The following is a 21,934-nucleotide window of genomic DNA, read 5'->3' on the forward strand; positions in this document are numbered from 1 at the left end:
CAATACAAGGAAATCCCTGAGAGCTTTGCATACAGATGTCTGCAGAAGGGTTATTGCTGCCAGCTTTTTCCAATGTGCCAAATAATCTTTGTATAATTTATAAATGATAACAAAGCAATCAGGCCACATTCATAAAAGCCCAGTGACACATAATTTAGCTGAATCTGAGGATTACAATTAATTGTCTCTCTTTGTTCCAAGTTCTAAATCTTAGTAAATGATTCACTGCATGTCATTACAGCTTAATATTTGCATGAAATCACAGTTTAACTGGCATAATTTAACAGCAATTAAAAAGCTATTTAATCCTCATGCAAATTGGCATGAGGGGCCTTCAGTATGAAGTGTGTTTGCAGGTTCCTGCATTTGCAAGAGGACAGTCATCTACTTTAAGACACTTCTAACACAATTCATAGTTTTGCTTTTCACTGAAATGTGAATGCACAATAATTTGTGATTTTTCTTACAACTGAGAAATAAGTCACAAACCATGACTATACAAACCTTCACTCTTAGTACAAATTAAAAAATATCTTTTAAAAAAAAGTATTTTATTTGCTGTATCAGTTCTTCTATAGATGCCATTCCATATAGTACAAGGAAAATCTGATAGAAAATCAAAATCCACAAAGGCAGACAAAACTCCCCTATTGCCTAGATTTATATTCATTCCTGTTTGGGCCTGCCAAAATTGATGAAGTAATATCAGAAAAGCTTGAGCTGCGATAACCTTTGTCATACTACCTATACTTGATGTAAGATTAAATTTAAGCCAGTTTTAGAACACTGACTCCAATCCTTCAAGCAATTACACAGCTGCTTAGTTTTACGTGCATTAATATTACCAATTATTTCAAGGAGATTACTCATCTACTTCAAGTTATGCACATATGGAAGTGCGATTACGGCTCATCCCCCATATCCTTAAAGCTCCTCCATGGTTTTAACAGTGGGAATTTGTTAAGACCCAGTCATTATTTAATTCTCACAGCATGGTTTTAGAGGAAACATAATTATTCCTGTCTTCTGAACGTAAAGAATAAGAACTGAAGCTGAAGTAACATGTGCTGGTTTTAGCTTATTCCGATCTCAGGACTGTTTTCCAGAGTAGCTAGAGCTGTCATCCTCGTAGTTATTTTGTGGGAAAATTGGTGATCTGTTAACCATAAATTCTGGACAGATATATGTGTTAAAAAATGCTCATCCATTTAAAAGATTTTAAACTTACTTATCCACTAAAAAAATGCAAATCAGTGTAACACTTCCATCTATTTTAAATATCAAGTGTTTGAAATCCAACAGGTAACTCATAATTTATTTCAGGGCAAAGTTAATTACTCTCTTATTACAAGTCACAAGTAAATACCAGAAATGAAAAAGTGGCTGAATTACAGTTCACAGAAAAGCTTAATGTTTATTATTCACATTAGCACTCCCACACAATAGCAGCTTTTTTATTTACAAGCATGCTGGGTTTTATACCCATGCTTATGCCACATAAATAAAAGGCATCACTTAAAAATTATGAATGTTACACTTTGTGTAAAAATTAGCTGGTGTCATTTGCAAGTGTTTCTTGTAGCCTTTCAGTCTGCTTAAGAAACGCTGAAATAAGGAAAAGCTCACTCAAAATTTTACCAGTGTCTCAATCAAAACTTATGCCTAAAGTCCTGTTGGTAGTTTTGTAAATCATCAAAAGCTGCAAAGCAAGCTGAAAGTTTTCCAAGTTCTGCCAACCATTGGTGAAACACTGTGATTTTATTGAGATCTGGGAATATAATGCTTATTCAACTCATTCAGCCCAAAAACCCCAGAGGTCAGCAGTTGTGTTTACCACAGTCATCTTACATATATCAACAATGGAAGTATTGGGCCTCACATTTTTCCATGTCCATGTTTCTTATAATAATTTTTATTTTGGAATTACATCCAAATTGGTTTTCAAAATCATATATCTGTAAGAACTTGCCTGAAACACGTTAAGTGGAAGAGTAATACAATAAGAAATTGAGATGAGATGATTCAGATATCCTGTAACAATTTTTACATTTCCATCACCCACTCATTAATTCCTATCTAAAAGATAATTAGGTGGTAAAGTTCTTCTGTTGGACTGTGGAATCTGATATGGAATCATAAAATTGTAGGGTCATTAAGGTGGGAAAGGCTTCTAAGATCACCAAGTACAATCTTAGACCAATCACCACCTTGTAACCAGACCACAGCACTAAGTGCAACATCTCATGGTTTCTTGAGCACCTCCAAGGAATTTGATTACTCCCTCTGACGACAGTAAATTCTATTGCCTGGCCACCCTTTCTGTGAAGAAATTCTTAATGTCCAGCCTGAACCTCCCCCTGGCACAGTTTGAGGCTATTTCCCTTTTTCTGTCACTAATTGCCTGAGAGAGGAGACCAACCCCCATCTGGCTGTACCCTCCTGTCAGGGAGTTTTGGAGAGCAATAAGGTCATTCCTGAGCCGCCTCTTTTCCAGTCTGAACACCCCTAGCTGCCTCAGCTGCTCCTCATCAGCTCCAAACTCTTCTCCAGCTCCATTGCCCTTCTCTGGACAATCTCCAGCCCTTCTGGGCCCAGAAGTGGACACAGGACTCGAGGTGCCTCACCAGTGCTCAGTGCAGGGGGCAATCACGAGATCACTCTATATATTTATTTTTATATGTATATATAAAGCCTCAGATGATTTCCATGTGATCCTCCACAGTAATTCAGCACTTGTTGGACAGTCCATGACTGCTGTGTGATGAGTGGGAAATTGGAAGTGGGTCCCTTGTGGTTCTCTGGCAGCGCACAGACAGCTCTAACACCTGCTTGTTGTCTTTGCATTCCTCCTCATAGCCTTAAAGTAGTTTTTCTCTTGCTTCCGGATCATCCTTTTAGACTTTAAGTTGATGTCTTCACTGTTATCCTGATGCTGATGAGATGCCAGGTGGGAAAGAAAGAAAACTTGTGCACTGTTTCTTATGCCTAATAGTCTTGGCCTGTTGCCACCTAACCCTGATAATCAGCAGCAGCAAAGAAATCCCTGGGGATAAGCAGTGAAGGATAGAAAGAAATATCTGGCAGTACAAAACTAATACAAACAATTTTACCTCTTGTCTTCATTCCAAAGCTGTTATTTATTTATTACTCAATTTGTCTCTTACAAAACATCAAAGATTTTAAGTCTCAGAAAAGCCTACATTATTAGACGTAAAATAAGGTTATAAATTTTGTGGTTAAAGCTCTCCCTCAGTATCCCACAGCATCAAGAGCCATTTATTGAAAATTGGGGTTATGTAGTCTAGGTTTCATGTTCCCAAGTCTTTTTTGTGTTGCCTTAAATTCTTTCTGAATTAATTCTAAGTTATTTTGATTATTGAGCTTTTTATGATGTCACCAATTTATTGTTCTTTTTTTTCAAGGATTGTATATAGACAACTTTTAACTTTTACATTGAATATGTCATTGAAATTAGCTCTTATTTACAAATAATTGCCTTCAGGCAATTTTTTTTCCAAAGTAGGTAACACTGGCTTACCAGGCTTCCCCCTCCTTTTCTGCAGGGCCACCCTCCGCTCCGAGGAATGTGGTTTTTAACATCAACGAGACAGCTCTGATGCTGGAGTGGAGCCCCCCGAGCGACACGGGCGGGAGAAAGGACCTCACCTACAGCGTGGTCTGTAAGAAGTGCGGCTCGGACGCCAGCCAGTGCGAGATCTGCGGCGGCGGCATCCGCTTCATCCCCCGGCACACGGGGCTCACCAACTCCTCCGTCACCGTGCTCGACTTCGTGTCCCACGTCAACTACACCTTCGAGATCGAGGCCACCAACGGCGTCTCGGAGCTCAGCTTCTCCCCCAAGCAGTTCACAGCCATCACGGTCACCACGGACCAAGACGGTAAGTGCCATGTGCTTGTCACCGTGTCCCTGCCACCTGGGCACTCGCTGGGGGGATCCTGTGTTTCTTGGAAGCCTGGGTCGGTGGTTAGGGGGTTTTGCAGATTGCTGAATGTTTTTGAGTGCTTTCCATGAGGACTTTCAGCTTCTGCTGTTGAGGGCATTAAATGCTTTTGGCAGGCGGCCCTTGACCCCATTACACAAGGCACAAACCCATACCTTTCTGTTTAAAATTAAGTGCAGGCTTTAGCCATCTGAGATCAGCTGTGTCAGTGATTCTTCAGGACTAGAGTCTGTCTGGTGCTTTTGCAACTTGTTTTGCAAGAATAGAACACCACAGGTTAACCATTACAGCTCCACCATTCAAAGGCAGAGTGAAAGTGAACTCACTTTCCGTGGTATTTGTGTTTCATAGCACAGATAATACAGCCTACCTCACTGTAAGATACTTCTGCATCTGAATGAGCCATTTCCTCAGGTGAGCTATCCTAATAGATTTTTTTTTTATTCCTTTATTTGTAGACTTTGCATTATTGTTTTGAGCTTTTTTTTTGCCTGCATTTCAGTTTGAATTTGTGTCCAAGGTGAATCTTCATGAGGAACATGGGAATCTGAGAGCTCTGTTTTTTTTGTTTATTTCTGCAACTCTTTCTTCTTTAGAGATACTGACTGTGCTAGGAAACAGCATCATAGGTTAGCAACAATGCAATCCATATAGCACTGCTCTCTTCTGGCTGGTGTAACTGTAGTCAAGAAGGTTATTTCAGAATTATCCCTTGCTGACATTTGTTCCAGAAATGTTTTTCACCTGCTGTGCAGTGACATTGCAACTGCAGCTGACGTGTTTAATGTAGAACAGGAACGGAGCTGGCAGAACTGCTGTTTGGAGTAGAACACATTTTTGGATATGTTTCTGCTAAGTAAAAGTGCTAATGCTCAGGAGCATCCTGTTATGTTCCACTTGTAGGGAAGGCCCTGGGTTCTTTCACTGAGCAGCCTAGCAAAAATCTGCTTACCTGTGTATCTAGGACGAGTAGTTTTGTTGATGAGTAAGTAATGACTCGTTTGCCTTTGGGCATACGAAAACAAACAGCTTGCAGTGATGATGGTGATAATAGTGACAGTGATGGTAATACTAATAATATTAATGAAAATTGATTTGAAAAAGCACAAAACCCACTTGCTCACTGTCCATGATGATAACAGAAGAGCTGATTATGTAAGATGCCTAATGATATATAGGCCTTGCATTGAGAATTGCCTGAAGCACTGAGGCAATCTGACATGTTGGAAACCTGCATCTCCCTTTTCCTTTCTCACTAAAGGGAGAAAGTGAGGTGTCAGAAACTTCCCCTGTGTAAACTTGCTCTATGTAAACTTCCTTTTGGATGTTTTGCTCCATGGTATTAAATGCAGTCACCAAGATCGCCCAGGTGGAGGTCACCTGAAATACAGTTCATTTTTGAAGTGGATAACAGCTGTGTGAACACAGCTTGAGATATTTAAGTGGTAGGCTTTTAAAAAATAATGTCTTTTGCTGCTGTCTGTCCCTGGTTAAGGATATAGATTTTCTCTGCAGTTTACTCAAAACAGGGAAAAGACCAATGCTTTGATAGTTTTTGACATGCTGACAGTAAACTCTAGACTGTTTGCATTTCCTTTAATCATTCTTACATTACCAAATGCTATTGGAAAGGCTTCAGAGGATTTAAGATCAGATTTTCAGAATATCTGTCAGTTTATCTGGATCTAAAAAGACAGCTTTGCATGAGAAAGTGCTGTAATAAATGAAATGGAGTCATACATAAAATGTAGTTATAAAGAAAAAAAACATTTCTGTAGGCTTACAGGCTGTGTAGTTGTATAAAACTATAAGCATGGTGACTATATATTTAAAAGGACAAGAAAAAAATGCAGTGTTGTGTGATATATGGAAGAAAATTCATGGAGTTTTTGTTGATGGAAAGTATGTAGAGAAAAATGGACATATTTTTGAGTTACTTTTAGTCATAAATAAGAAGGGATATAGAAAAAGCTAGGGTATCCAACCTCAGAAAATCAAGCTGTAGAAATAAAGCTTTGGAACATTGTAGAGGTTTTATTATAAATTCACTGCTAGTAGTGTTTCCTTATAATCTTAATTCTGATGAAATGGATAGTAGTTATTGCATGATGCTGCAGGTTTGTGCACATATTCATAGAAAACAAAGATCCAAGATTAAACACACGACATGACAACAAAAATATATTTGTTTTTACAAGGACCGCTTTACCAGAAGTCCAAAGGTATTGGTTTAAATCCATTTTTTTGCATTTGATATATGTCTAATGTGAAAGATACAGGTGTGCAATAAATTATACCCACACAACATATTTATCCCATGTTGAAACTACCTTTTAATATGCAATCTTTTCCTACATACTGTTTTAATGGTTTTGGTATGCACATTGCATGAAGTGCAAGACCTCTTTATAAATACATTAATTGTTTTATTCAGTTGTCATATCTGTTTTAAGAATACAGACCAAAACCTTCTGCTGTTGTAAGTCCAAACCACTCTGTTAGCTACAATCATTTAGAGTAGGGTTTTTCTTATTTTATTTTCTTTTCTTTGAGCATATTGGATTTACTTCCCTCTAGTGGCCTTTTCTTTTGAGTGGTTTGTGTGAAATTAATGATTTGTCATTAAACATGCAAAATTATTAGCTTGTTCTTCTAGGGGTTTTCTTTTCTCTCTTTCTGGAGAACAATGTTGCTGAATAAAGTAATTCAGTGAAGAGTTCTGTGGGCATCCACAGAAACTGAAGAATTGCATTCTGACACATTAGTGAAGAGAGTAGTCTGAGAACATCAAAGAGGGGGAATATTTGCTGACAGGAGAAGTGAACTAATTAAAAAGTGATTAAAGCTGATTATTATGCACAGAGCCCTACCAAAACTAATATTAAAATCTTAACTTCCTCCTCATGCAGTCACAAGTATCAACAAGATTAAGAGTGGTACTCAGCTTTAACAGTGACAAGGAGCAGACTGAAGGAAAGTAACACTTGAAAAAAGGCTTTGCAAACTGCATCCCTCAAACCTCTCTGTAATTTGATGTCTAAAGCATTGCCAGACCTGATCAAATACTCAAAAAAATTACTAACTTTAATATGAGTAAGTCTTCTAAAATTCCCTTAGTAATATCGATTACATTTTCCTTTAATTTTATACAACGACTGATAAGTTTGATATCCATGGGTTTGGTTTTAAACCCTTGGCTTCATTAGGAAACAAAATTTCTGTGGTCACATTGTCTGTCAGGCCCACAAATAAATATGAACCCATTAGCCAACACGAGTTTGATAACAGCAAAAGAGATTGAACAGAATTGTGAAGAATGATCCTTCAGTCACCAAGCCCTTGGTTAGCTCTGCAAGTTGAAAAGCAAAATTCAGCTACGTGAGGGTTGCTTTCTGTATTAGACACCAGCTGACTGACCACTCAGCCATCCTGTTGACTGGCTAGCCAAGAAAATATATATATTTATGGTCTTGTACAATCAGAGCAGTGTTTTGTCCAGCCAGCGTGGCAAACAGGGATAGGGCAGGGTCTGTTGGGAGGTAAAAATGTTGCAGCTGGAGAGATGAGGGAAGTGATCTATGTGCTACCCTTCAGTAGCTTTGTTTCAAAGTGTTTTGAGATACCAGAATAAATCCTAATTTTGAACTCAGATAAATGGACAGATAAACAGGATTCTGCTCAGAAAAGCACTTAAGCAAAGTTCCTGTTCAAGAAGGAACATTAGTACACATTAAAGTACTTTCCCAAACCACTGCTAAAGTGATTTGTAAACAACTGAAAGATAAAACATGTTTTCACAAAAAGCCTCATCAAAAAATGTTTAACAATGCTATTGTTCAGAAAAGTGCCTGGATGCCTTTTCTTTATGAGAGAGAGAGAGTTTTATACAGCAGTAAATATGCTGAGTACAAAGTAATTGTGCTCAATCAACTTTAAATCATTGTGTGAAGAAGCAGAGAATTATATGCTGAGTTGTAATTTATGTTTCTCTTATGACTAATGGAAGGAAGAGACATCTCAATATATAACTTTCTTAGCATGCCATAGTGTCTGCATTGCCTAAAGAAAATTCAGAAGTATTGGGGATTTTTCATGCATAATTAAAGTAGTAAATAATGAATAATTAAGCAAAACAGAACTTAAAACAGTAGTTTCTATTTCCAAATAACAGTTTGTATGCTTTCACTCACTGTGCATTCAGAAATTCTATTCCTTTAGAACAGAGAGGGTTTTAACACTACAAGGAATGGGAGTATGAGACATGTCCCAAGTTGTGGAAGGTTTACACTGGAAAAATTCCCTTTCTACCGCTGCATCCTGTAAAGTCTTCTCCTTGCTCAGTTCTGCAGTTTGTGGGTGACTCTGTGGGTGACCCTGCTGCCAGCTGGCAGAATCTGAGGCATGAGCAGCTTCACTCAGAGGGCACACACCCTACCACTGTATTAAACACTTGGCTCATTTTTCTGTGTCTGTCTAGTGTTGACAGCTGAGAGTTTCAGTCAGACCCCAGAAGTGCAAATCTGTCAGGATTCTGTTGTGTAATACATCTTATTTTTATGTGAGCCATTGGCAGATACATCCTAGGTGATGTTTCCTAATCTGATGGTAAAATCTTGCCAGTGTTTGGAAGTGTTTAATCTAATTCCTTTTTCTAAATTAAGGCCTATTTCTAGTACAGGTGGCTCCTCAGATATATTTATAGTTCAGTGGAGACCGTCTGTAGAAAAAGGAACCTCTTATCACTCATTGCTGTGGGAATTGATGAATACCTGGGAGGACTTCAGTGTCTCTTCCAGAAATACACACGACTGTATCACCATGAATTAAAGGCATGGAATATTATAATCACTGTGGAGATGGTGTAAGTGGTTAAGAGCCTCATCTGGCTGACTTTCTGTGTCTCAGTAACACTACCAGGACAGTTTATCAGTTTATCAAGATTAATCCTTGTGGCTGATGACAGTGGAGTTTCAGGATCCTCACCGGGGTGGCAGGGGAGTTGCCTGTTCATTCATCCTAAATTAATGGAGCTCTAGCATCCAACATTCACCCTAATCAAAAGTCAGCTTTCCTTTTTTCCTCTGAGTCTCAAATCTCTACAGACAAGATTGTCATGTGTGTCTTTAAAATAAAGAAAGCCTCTCTTTTCATCATGACATGATGAAGCCCCTTTGAACCATCTTCCAAACTGTTTATATTAATAGCTTATAAATCCAAAGGAACAGCTCTTCTAAATGGTTCGTTACTGGAATAGCAGATCCATAAATAAGGAAAAAAGCCAGTTATAAAACAGTGACAAAACCCTCCATCAGACATTGCCAGAGCTCCAGCCCCACATGAAAGAAAAAACATGACATTTTCATAGATTACATTAAAAAATAATTTTATGGCATTTGTTTACTGGACATCTACAGCTGCATTGAGAGTTCCACCCAACAATGCATCGGCATTGCTGATGCCATTTTTGTGAAAAATTTGAAGAGAAATATCAACTTCTTGGTGACTGACTAGGGACAGTCTGTAAATGTCTATACTGAAGGTGATGTGAAGACAGCAAAGACTACAATTTCTAAAAAAAGTTCAAGATGCATGATAATACATTTAAACAATATATTTTTAAAGGAATTCAGCATTATTTAAACAATATTCAGTGTGTTTATGATATGAATATATATGCATATTTATAGCAGTGTGTATATAAATTAAACATTTTCAATTGGAAAGGAAACCTCAAGAGAGAAATTCTGCATCTCAGTACTCAGACTTGTGCAGGTCAGCCAGATTTAAGAGTTTAGAGCCAAGGTCTTTGTGCAACATAGTTATTAATCACAGATTTTCATCTGCTGGTTACCTCTGTACAGCTACACTACTTGTAGCTGATGTTTCTTTCCACATATGCCTGATTATTATATAGTATTAATGGGAGAGAAGTGGCTTTCCTGAATTGCTTTTTTAATGCTTATAATTTTTTTAACGGATATGTTATTTTTCTGCTGAAAAATTTGGATGGCCACTCATTTTTTTAAGGCAGCAAAAGTCAACCTGGTTGCATTTACTTTCATCTCTCATACATCAGAATTAGCCATAAGTGAGTCAGCTGATGCATATATTTTAAGATACATTCCTCTAACTTGCACAATATCAGGAGAACAAAATTAAATTCTAGTTTGAATGAGAAGGTAAAGGGTTAATCAATGCTGTATTTTTCCCACAATTTACTTACCAGTGTGGTCTTTCAGCTTCTGTAATAGTTTCTTTCATTGCAGAGTGCACCATTATTTATAACCATTAGCAATTTGTCCATGACATGCATTTTCAGCAGATTTCTGATTTAAGTTGTAGCCACTAAAATGCAACACCCAAGTGCTGCTACAATTTTATATTTAATAATAATAGTTTATTTCAATTTGTGAAAAGGGCATTTGTGGAGAAATATGTAAAATAGTCATTACAAAGAAACTGAGGGGCACACAGCATTGAGATAAGAAATATGCTTTGATTTTGTTTGTTCCTGTTCTATTCAGTACCTGTGAAGGGCATTCAGCAAATGATCAAAACCCCTAAGAAGGAAATGTGTATTTATGGACTTTGGTGATTTTAACTAGACTGCCAGATAAGCTCATTGGTGCTATCTCCACACTTGCCTAAGAGCCATGTTAAGATAATTAAGCACATTTCAGTTATCTGGAACCTCTCACAATGAATGATACACAGTGGAAAGGATCACCATTGAGGATTCTAGTCAGGGTAGGGAACAAGGTATTTCAGATTTGAATTAGTGAATAAGAAACTTTTGCAACAAATGTTAATTGACCAACTCAGGAAAATCTTCAGAGTTAGATTAAGAACCTTCTGTTTTCAAAGTTTACCTAAGCATTTCTGAAAGATACTTCATTAAAAACAAAACCAGCCAATCAAACTAGAAAAAGCAAGAACACAAAACCAAAGGAAACTCTGGTGTTTCCAGTGCATGATAAGTGAAATTATAATTTCTGTTGCGTTATTGGTAAAAGTAGCGATTTTGGTTAAGTGTAGCAAAGGAAGACATTCATCATAAATGGTCAATCTGAAAAAATTAATGTTTATACATCTCATAACTTTGACACAAATCTTTAGAGAGTGTGTTCAAAATGAAACACACAGGAAATTACAAACCAATTCTGATAATGTTCAAGGTCTTTGAAGCAATAATGTTTCAACAGTTTGCCTGATTAATTTGCTTCCTAAAAGTATTTTCTTCATTACATTCAACAACTTTTAACTCTTTCATATGCCTTAGGCTCACATTTTGGAAATAGTTTTAATTTATACACAATAATGTCATTAAGTTGTGCACTTTGGAACGAGAGCAGACTCAAATATACATATTTTCGTAAGATTTAGAAGTTTATTTTACAGCTCTGTAAAATAAACTTCAATATATTAGCTGTTAGCTTCAATATATTTCTAATAACATGCTTTTACCTTTTTCTGCCTGGACTAACAATGAGAGACATCTGTTTGCTGTCTTCATATCTGTGTTGCATATTTAAATGTTTTCCTATTGTGGTCAATAGGAAATTGACCACAATAGGAAATTTATGCTGTGCTCCTATGAATGAATAATAAAGATTGCTCCTCTGGAAAGTTTATAGTAGCCAGGGTATGCACACCTAATATTTAATTTAGAAGTGCGTGTTGTATTTAAAAATATCCTGTCTTTTATTTTAAAAGCACCTATTTGAAGTGAGATTTTATATTTGAGTCTGGATCCTCATCTGTCAGAGATGAGACAAGAAGTGTCAGTATTGGGGGATTCATTCTTGGTCAGGGGCCAAAGGGGAAAAAAGCCACACTCATGATCTGCTAAATCTTATTTCCATCCAGCATGCAATCTCTGGTTTCCTGTGAGAACTGATTTTTGTATATTAAATATTCATATTTTTCTTTGTTTCTCTTATTGTAAGGCTTCCCTTAAAATATTCACTTGAACAGGAATAATCAGGTATTTGAGACATGGCTAGAGGTTCTAAAGTGGACTTTTTCAATAAAACCATTTTAAATCCTTTTCATACTTCTTGACCTGGAGCAAGTGCAACTAATTCTGTGAAGGATGGGCTCTTCAGAGTATTTTGTGTTTTGTTGTTTTCACTTGCTAAAGTGTCATACATTTTATCAGATACAAGTGATCTCTTTTGCTATTTACGTGTAGAGTCAGGATAGCCAAAAGGAGAACAAAGATGACTTACAAAACCATTCCCATGGCAAACCTGAGTGAAAGAGCGAGCCATGGTAATGAAAGAATTTATAGTATGAAAAATAAACTAAAATTTTTAAATAATTTTTTTTAAACAGGTGTATTCAGCAAATTGGACTTATTTCGTCACCATATTTCTTTCTTGAAATAACAATGTCATCTTTTACATTAAACCCCCAGTATTTTAAAACTAAATTTTTAAAGCAAATATTTACAAGGAATCTCTAACTGGAAAATTATATTTAATGTCTCAAAGCTGTTTCACTACCAGTCAATTACAGATGTCCCACTGGATAAAAATGCAACGTAGTCCTAACTCTGCTCCTGTCCCTAAACACTCCTGTAACTCTTTTGCCTTCATCTTCAGTATTTGGATAATTAGTCTCAACTTTTCTGCTGAAGTTAATGACAAACCTTATAAATTGCTGCAATGTTAATTAAATTTTATTCTTTGAATGAATTTACATTTACAAGAATTATCTTTGTGCTTATTCTGCCTGAATATAAAGTTGTTTTTTTAAACTTTTATTTTCCATATTACTTTAAATAATGCATGCAACAGCTTCTAAATCATGAGCTTGATGTATAATTGTATTGAAGTCTTTAGAGATTATTGAACATTTTCTAAGTGATTTATAAATTCTAACTTCTTATACATGGCAAACAGCTGTTGTATGTTCCTGTAAACTACTGACAAGTTGTTCAGCCAGCTTCCAATACTGAGTTTTACAGTTTAGAAATTAATTACCATCATGTTATATAAGCTGAAATTTGTTGGTAAAAAAATTGTCTGACTGGTTCATATATACATACTATTAAACTCCAAGCTCCATTATTCAGAATTAGAATGTTCTTCTAAAATTTTCTAACATTCCTTTCTTTCTTTCTCCTGTAATTTAAGATCAATGAGGACTTTAAAAAAATTATAGGGTAGGGTAGGGGAATATTGGGATTGAGGAAATTCAGTTCAAGGATGATGGGCTTCAGTCTATCAACAATAGAGAAAATAAGAGTTTGTCTTTTCCCTCAATTCATACATTTTTCTGTCAAGCTAGAAATATCAATAACTAGACATGAGATGAAATTTTGATATGTCATTCATAGATACAATTTATTCTAAAAGGGAAAATATTTTAACTGATGTTTCTGCATCTCGCTATGCAAATTTACAGAAAGTATTGATTTCAGTTTATAAATAATGCAACTCTGACTTAGGAAATCTTCAGAGAAAGTAAACAGAGGAACTCACATTTTTCTAATGTAGTATTGAATAGTGTTTAAATATACTTGCTTGTAATTGGAAGTGAATTTTTTTTTGTCAAAGAAGCAAGTTGAGAGCATGCAAGATGAAAATCTGTACCTTTTCAAAGAACACATGTGACTGCAGAGCTGTGTTAACATACTTCCCTGATGTGTATTATTATGGTGCTGGGAAATTGTCTCTAGCAGAGAACAGAGTTTAATCTGCATTCATCTCCTTGACCTTTTCCTGAAACCATCAGGTTCAGTGGTGCCAGTGTCAGTGGTAACCTTTGCTGCATGAAACAACACACTGTAATACTGAAATTTTATTCATCTCAGCTAAACGAAAAAATGTTGGTGAGATTTTTGAAGGCAAATTTCACAGAGAAGTTTCTCTGGATAAACTTCTGGATAAACTTCCTAGATAGTCTTTACATTCTCTACATGTCTCTACATGCATCCATATATTATAAAAATAAATCTTTCAATATATGTATTAATAGTGCAACCCATAGGAGCTGGTGTAAAAGGAAGTTGTGTCCCAACACCTCCAGCTCTGCCCCAAACACACAAGACATCACCATGGACTGTAAGGTTTTACCATCACATTCCAAAGTGTTTCTAAGTGCAGATCTCTGCAAGGTTAGGAGCATGCTGCAGGGGGTTTTATCTGTTGGTCTGTTTAGCAGCTTATCTAATATCACATTTACTTCACTACCTTCTCCTTTTTTAATTTTTTCCTATTGTGTTAACCACTGCTGTAACACAGCTGGTTCATAAAGATGGCCTGACATTTCTAGCTAAGCATCAGGGATGTTAACAGCCACAGTTCTGGGTGGTGAACAATTCCAAAAGAAAAATCCATGCAAATATTGGTCTTCCACCTTCATATCTATACTAGAATTCTGTATAAACTTCCTAGATAGTCTTTACATTCTCATAAACATCATAAAGCTAAGCTCTTTTAAGCAGCACTCTGAATAAAATCTGTTTGCCTTTCAAGAAGATGGTTTTGTCAGACATTAAAAACATGGCTTTCTAAGGCAGTTTTAGGGAGGATAATGCTGACATCTTAAAAAAAAATGGAGTGGGTGGAATATATGTCAGTTTTTATGAGAACATCACTATTAGTCTCAGTTGATGGAAGATTAAAAGTAATTAAAATATCAATATGAATTTTTTCTATAATTAAAGATATTTGAAGGATAAAAAAGGCATAATACTTACTATATATAGTTTTGTTTCTACATGCACTCATATATGATAAAAAGAAGTCTTTCAATATATGTATAAATAGTGTGAAATAGTTTGTTACTGATTCATTAGTCTAACTAAAACTAAATACAGGTTGATTTGTTAACATCTTTCTGTTTATATAAGAGTATTTAATTTTGTGGAAATCTGCTGTACTATTTCCATATTTTCCATGGAACTTTTTCAGATTATTGGTTCTTTCTTCTTAGATATTCCTGTTTATCTATTGGGGGTTTTAGAAATCCTTGCAATAATTACAGATAGAAAGAATTAATAAGGGTAAATATTGTTATAGCATACTCTATGGACTTTAAAGTATGAAATATTCCATTATTCTGAGTTACAGCAGTATTTGATAGTCCTTGTAAAAACTGCAGTATATGCAACAGAAAGCAAGAATGGCACAAATTTGTCTGCAGTAATACAAATTCTCCAAATTTCAATAAAAGCAATTTTACTTCTGGTGACTTTCACAGCCATTTTATGCAAAACAAAATGTATACGATCAATCCTTTAACAGGTACTGATTTTCTATGTGGTTGAAGCTTATTTCCTGTATGGGACATTTCATTACAAAGTGCAGCAGGCTCCCTTTGGCTGCTGGATGATAAATTGGCAAGGGAACAACTCAGAGCAGTGGATGGGGGTAGATAATCCTGTAAATTCAGGGATGTACAGGAAGGCTAATTAGAGAGAAAATGGCCCTCAAATCATCTTTGGCTATTTCATAGCTAAAATCTTTGGTGTTTGGGTGACTCTAGTGATCTCAAAACAAAAAATAGTCATTTACCAAAAGATTAGGAGTTATTTAGGAAATCATAGCATCTCTTTCTGGATGGATAACTGTGGCCAAGGAAAGGCTATTTAGCAAGCAAACCAAAACAAAGCATTCCATCAAAATATCCACATAAGGTATATTTTAACATTTTTCAATTACTTCCCAGCTTCCATAGAAGATTGTTTATTATTGTGTAATGTAGAGTAGTATGAAATAATATGTGGACTTCTGTTTCTCTCCTTCACTCTCTTTTTCTGACCTGAGTGGGTGAGTGTTTTTATGACACCACTGTACACAGACATGTGGATGTCTCTATTCAGTCTTCATTTTAGTACATATTTGCACAAGTAATAAAAGTAAAAAAAATGTGTACCTATCTATTTAACCTTTTAAAGTGATATAAAATAATTCTAAATAAAATTAACTGCTAATTGTGAGATATTGGACCAAATAATCCAGATAATTCACCTTCTTGGTGGTTTGGAAATTTAACTAACATTTATTTTCACAATAAATTCATATGAAGTATGTTCTTCCATTTACTAATTCCTCTCAAGTTTTTGCTACTACCTTCCAGCAGTGAAATAGTGCAACAGAGATGTCTGAAAAGAGAACAGTAGCAACAATCAGCCAGTTTGGGGATCGACATTTGGTTATTAGTTCATGGTGCTTTAGGTTGGTGCACTCACCTTTATTTGCTTCACAATATTTCCTGAGAACACAACATCAATAGTCGGCATCTGTCCAGCAAGTGGTGGCTTAGTGCTGCAATAAAAAGTTCTTCTCAGTTTAAAGTGGGAAAGGAACTGTTTGAAACATTAAATTCCTTCTGTCAGGCAGATGGGGATTTAACTGGAGCACTCTCAGTTATAAAACAAGTTTTCATTGATCTGAGTGGTTGAATTCCTAACTGTAGCTTATTTTCCCTTTGATTTTGAAATCCATAAATGCCAGTCATAGCTTTAAGAATCATTGGCATGGGAGTTTAAATTAAAAGTGATAAATTGAGACTGCTGGTGACCATTGCCTTAGCCAAACACAGATGTCATGGCTCTGCCTCTAAACATTGCTATATGCTTCATTTTAAATTGCTACAAATTAGGCAGGAAGTTAATTGCTAGCTTGGAATAAAAGTGATTATGCTGATTGGAAAAGCCATCATAAAGCAATTTTTCTTTGCAGCAGTTCCATCTGACGTATCAAAAATAAAGAAATACTAATAAAAATTAGTCTGACTGTAGAAATGGGCATTTGTTATGGGAATAAGTGTGGCAACAGCTGTGTGTATGTGAAGGTGACTTCCCTTCAGAACATATTTGCCAGCTTAAAAATGTAAGAGAAGACTGAAAGATGCAGGAGACATTGTTCTCCCTCAGCCTTAGGTTTTTGGGGATTAGGGACATATATATCTATCACTGTTGACTTGGTATTAGAGTTGCTATCAACTGTTTTAGTGGCAGCAAGTGCCAGGATGAACAATTACTCATTAAGAGAGTGTGACCTTAAAAAGTGAGCAAAGCTGTAAATCTTAACTAGTCTCTCATTTATTTTATTCTCTGTCCAGAAAATGCACAGCTGTAAAAGCAGACACAACAACATTCAGGGATTCACCAGACAACAGTTTCCTCTTTCTGAAGTTCCAGATTTAGTGCTAGTTTCAGTATCAGTGGGACTGTTTCGCAGCTAATCAGTTGTTTTTTCATTCTAGCAATGCATTGCTTCCTTATTAGCAGCATGAAAAGGCCCTTGATAGTACATAAAGTGGTGAAATATTTATCTGTTTGCCTCAGGTGAAAAAGTATAAAAAACCCAAACCAACCACAAATGCTGCCTCAATGCAGGGGAGTCTGCCTCCTAAACCAAGGACAGAAGTACTTGAAGTTAAATATTTATCATAAGTTAAGACAAAGCTCCCAGTGCAAGTGTGAAAGTATAAATAAGAATACTAAACTGAGCCCTCTGTTTTCCTCATTACTGAGCAGCTTGCTTGGTACTCACCTCTCCGCCCTTCCACCTCCTTTCTGCTCTCCTGCTTGACTTTTTTTAGCCACTGCAAAGTTGGTGGTGTCATTTGTAGGTGTTGTTCTGCCTTGGAGTGACTTGTAGTGCTTATATCCATCCATCCATGCGTTACCAGTTGGCCTGGGAATTTTGCCACTTGTTGCTTTTCTTAGAGGGCACAGCCTGAAAGTTAAAAGTCGCTTTAACCCATGAGTGAATGCACAGGAGACTTGCAGTGTCCTCTGCAGTTTTGAGTCTTGTACCAGTTTGCTGATCATAAAGTGAGATAAATGCTGTATGGTCTCAAAAAATGCAAACCCTCTTCTTTTTGTAGAGTTTAATCAAATTTTGTTACCCTGCTATATGGCTCTGCTTATACAATTGAGAATTTTCCGATATTCCTACCATACGTGTTTTCAAAACTGGAAGATTCCACCATAAATATTTATTTTTTCAAGTTACAGTTTTGTTGTAGAGCATCAGAACAGGAATTTAAATGTAGTCAACTCTTAAAATAATTGTGGTAGACTGGTATGATGACAAGAGAAAAGCTCCTAGTAGTTTAGAAACCTTTTCTTTCACAACTAAAACTTCCCTTGCAGCAGAAAAAATGTTGCAAGATAGTAGATAAAGACAGACCAACTGATGCAGAAGAACTGAAAATTTTTAAAAATTAAGACACCAAAGCCCTTTATATGAATTGCATAGAAAGCAACAACTTCTGACGGGATTTTGGAGATGCAAAAATCAGAGTTTTCTGCTGTGTTTAAACTCTGGGTGTTTTGCCATACCTGCCTGTTATTTGAACACCAGTGTTAGGACTGAAACAAGGGAGACTCAGACCTTGAAAATCAGAGTTTGAAATCCTTGTGCAGCTCACTTAAGCTCACAGAGCTGGGCATGGGCTCACTAGAGAAACATGAAACTTTCTGCTGAGAAAAAGGCAGAATTGCTGGCATTATCTGAAATTCAATAGGCCATCATTTGCTGCATTCAAAATCACCTTTTGAAATATATCTTTTATAGAATTATTTAAGTCGTCTAACTACACTTAGATACAATATGCTAATATCTCATTAGAGAATGTGAAAAGGGCAGTTTGTAGTTAGTATATCTTGCAATTCAAAAGTGTTTCATTTTTGTTTAAAAGAGTTGGTTTCAGGCATTTGCTGCTTATATTCCTTCTCCTGATCTGCCTGAGTAGTTCTATATAAACCACTATTTTTTTGGGAGAAATGTGTCTAGGAATAGATTATTTTTACATAATCTGAAGTTATCACAGATTCTGCTGTGGCATTTTCAGTGAGGTTCTGTGTGTAACCATTTACCAACTTGCTTTTTAACAAAGAGATTTACCTACACTGCAGTGATTTAGAAGTGAGGTATCATCTTGGAGTCATGTCTTAAAAGACTGATGTAAAAATCACAATACTTTCTTCTTTTTTTTTTTTTCTTTTTTTCTGGCAACAGAAGTCTCAATTCTAAAGAACATGATGCCTCCTAATAAAATTTGTTCCACTTAATTAAAATTTCCAGAGATTAATTATCCTTTCACCATGCCTTAATAAATACAGGTCCTTAACTTGAACTTTGTTAATTTAATAAGTTCTGGTTTCCTTTTTTATAAAGTTTTAGAAACCACATTTTCTCATATCCAGAGATATCTCTGTCTGAATATAGAATATAAATAGATCAAGACATGTATAAAGTCTTTATCCAAAGTCATGCCTAGAAAATTTCAGCCTTTTGCTTCTTTTTAATACATATTATCTCTGTGTTTTTGTAAAAATAGGCTCTTTTTTTCCTCTTAAAGACTTAATTATTTGTAGTATCAGTAGCAGGATTGACAATACTTCATTTCCTTCACATTGGCGCTTGAGGCTATTTCTTCTATTTTCTACTGATTTGGCTGGAATATGGGCAAAAATCACCACAATTCACTCACAGTTGCACATTTAGTGTTGGGTCTCTCTTCATGCAGATATTGATTCTCATGAAAGTTACAGAAATAGATCTTTTGGACTTCTCTATATTTGTCTGAAAATTGCCAGTTTTCTCCAAAGTTGTTTGTGAAGGGCTAGCAAAAAAAATGGGCAGACAGCCCGCTCCCATTAAGTGCTTTTGCAGGAAGAAATCTTGTTTAATTTTAAAAGGTATTATTTCATTTTACTTAATTTTGCTTTAGGGTTTTTTTTATCTTTGCTGAAGAGAAGTAATGACAAAGCCAGAATAAATTCATTAGGGTTTTTCTCATTTCTTTTATGCACAGACGTATGAATACAAGCATGCATACATATATATGTTTATGTATATATGCATGCTTGTATGCATATTTATGCAGAGAGATAGAAAGAAAGAAGTTTAAAAGTTTGACACCTTTCAATCTATTCTGCATTCTGTTCCAGGCAGCACTTGGCCAGCTCCAGCTTTGTTCTCTGAGCTGTGGCCAGGTGCCATTGCACATCTTCTGCACCTTGGCTGTTCCTGAAGTTCAGCTTAGGAAATGGAGACATTTCTGACACTGAGCTCTTTGCTTTAGCACATTGAAGCTCCTCATGCCAAGCTCAGCCATGTCAGAGGATAAGCAGGGAGCCCTGTTCCCCCCAAGCTGTCCCACAGAGCCACAGCAAGACAGTAAGAGCAGGGGTTTGAGCCTGGAACTGAACGAAGGGACCAAGCTCCAGCTGCTGTTGCTGCTCTGAGTTGAGGTGTCTGGTGCCCACTGCCAGCTGATGGCAGCGCCTTTTCTCCTCATCTGATGCCCTGGTGCCAGCCTTCACTCCTTTCTGGCACAGAACAGCTTCTGACAGATTTTCTTCTTGTGTTTGATGGGTTTGGAGGAATTGTGAAAGCTTTTACAAATCGAGTTTTGCACTTCAATCACTGTTAAAGCAGCATCACAGCAAACCTGCTGGATGTCACAGCTCACAGGCCTGCGGGTGACAGATCTGTCATGTCATGTCAGACCTCACGGGGAATGGGGAGGCACAGACCCTCCCTCACACAGTCACTGGGTTGGAAAGGGTTGTGCATTGATTGGGAAGCCAAGATCTCTGCCTGCCCTCTGATCTTTATCAGTCAAAGCCTCACACTGACGTACTCTGGGCAGCGACTGTTATTTTACTCACAAGTCCCCTGAAAAATGGGACAAGGTCATTTCTGGAAGATCTGGCATCTTCAGTAAAACCTTTGTTTTGCCAAAATTAAGCTTCTGATATTTGTGACTTCTTGGGTAATGATCTTGGTTTGCAATATCTTAAGTTAATGCAAAATTTCTGCTAGATATTAGGAAAAGGTTCTTCACCCAGAGGGTGGTTGGGCAGTGGAAGAGGCTCCCCAGGGAAGTGGTCACAGCACCAACCCTGACAGAATTCAGTAAGCATTTGGACAGTGCTCTCGGGCAGAGGTGTAATTCTTGGTGTTTCCTGCCTAGGGCCAGGAGTTGAATGATCCTTATGGATGCCTTCCAGCTCAGCCTATTCTGTGATTATATTTGCTATATTTTCAGAAAGGTCTGTTTTAAGATTTTTGCTTTAGGGTATATATTTTTCTTTCAGCGAGAGCCTCAGTTCCTGTTTTAATACATAAATACTTTTTTCTTATCACCAGTTGGAAAACATGGTGAAATCCCAAATCCACAGAAGTCCTGAAAGCAGTTAAGTCCTCAGGACTAAGCTAAGGCTTGAGAACACCCCACTGCAAATAGGAAAATCCTATCTTTTTGCTAGACTTCACATAAACAGACAATTTCATGAAGCAGAGCTGGTAAGGCAGTCCCTTTCCCCGTCATCAAATCCATGCCTGTCAAGTTCTGAAGCTTTCCATATATGTGATTTATGTGTGACTATGCAAATTAAGTTATTAAAGCCAAACATATCTGCTTAGAAAATGATCAGAACCCATTTTCTATACTCTTGAATTACAAAGGATTCACTTGCCGGGCAACTTGGAGCTCTGGAAACAATGCTGTGAGAATGGATGCAGCCAGGGAAGACACTGAATGACATCTCTGTATTCAGAAACACAGAGCAGAAATAGAAATTCCCCAAAGAGCAAAGAGCTTAAGACATTTTGTTTTTTCACATATGCTACAGAGTGGAGATGGTGACAGTTCTGGCATTTTCATGGTGATTTCTAGACCCATAATGTTCAGATCATTTGTGAGGAAGCTCTCCAAATGATGGCTCAAATAGCAAAAGCCTCACTAATCAGAATGCAGCACACCAATTCCTATTTTGTTAATTTTATTATCTCCTACTGTTAGTGCTGCTGGTACTGTTGTTTTAAATATTGCCATCCCTCCTGTTGTCCTTACCTAGAGTCAGATGGCTAAGTGTAAAAGGAAAAGGGAGGAATTCTTAGTTGGATTGTATCTTTTCCCATCAGACTGTGAGGTGCTAACCTTATTTTTTATGGAATTCTTCAGCTCAGGTAAGGAACGCAATTTCCATTTCAAATCAA

General features: G+C 36.7%; 1 protein-coding gene across 1 annotated transcript in view; it reads left to right on the forward strand.

Annotated features, from left to right (window-relative positions):
* Positions 1 to 21,934, forward strand: part of EPHA6 (EPH receptor A6) — a 372,058-nt gene that overhangs the window by 180,600 nt on the left and 169,524 nt on the right. Inside the window, exon 5 of the mRNA XM_041420929.1 lies at positions 3,564 to 3,899. Within this exon, the coding sequence (XP_041276863.1) occupies positions 3,564 to 3,899 (336 nt within the window). The remainder of the gene's footprint in view (positions 1 to 3,563; positions 3,900 to 21,934) is intronic.

This window comes from Onychostruthus taczanowskii, unplaced genomic scaffold (assembly GCF_017590055.1).
Source record: "Onychostruthus taczanowskii isolate IOZ18803 unplaced genomic scaffold, ASM1759005v1 scaffold67, whole genome shotgun sequence".
Classification (NCBI taxonomy): Eukaryota; Metazoa; Chordata; class Aves; order Passeriformes; family Passeridae; genus Onychostruthus; species Onychostruthus taczanowskii.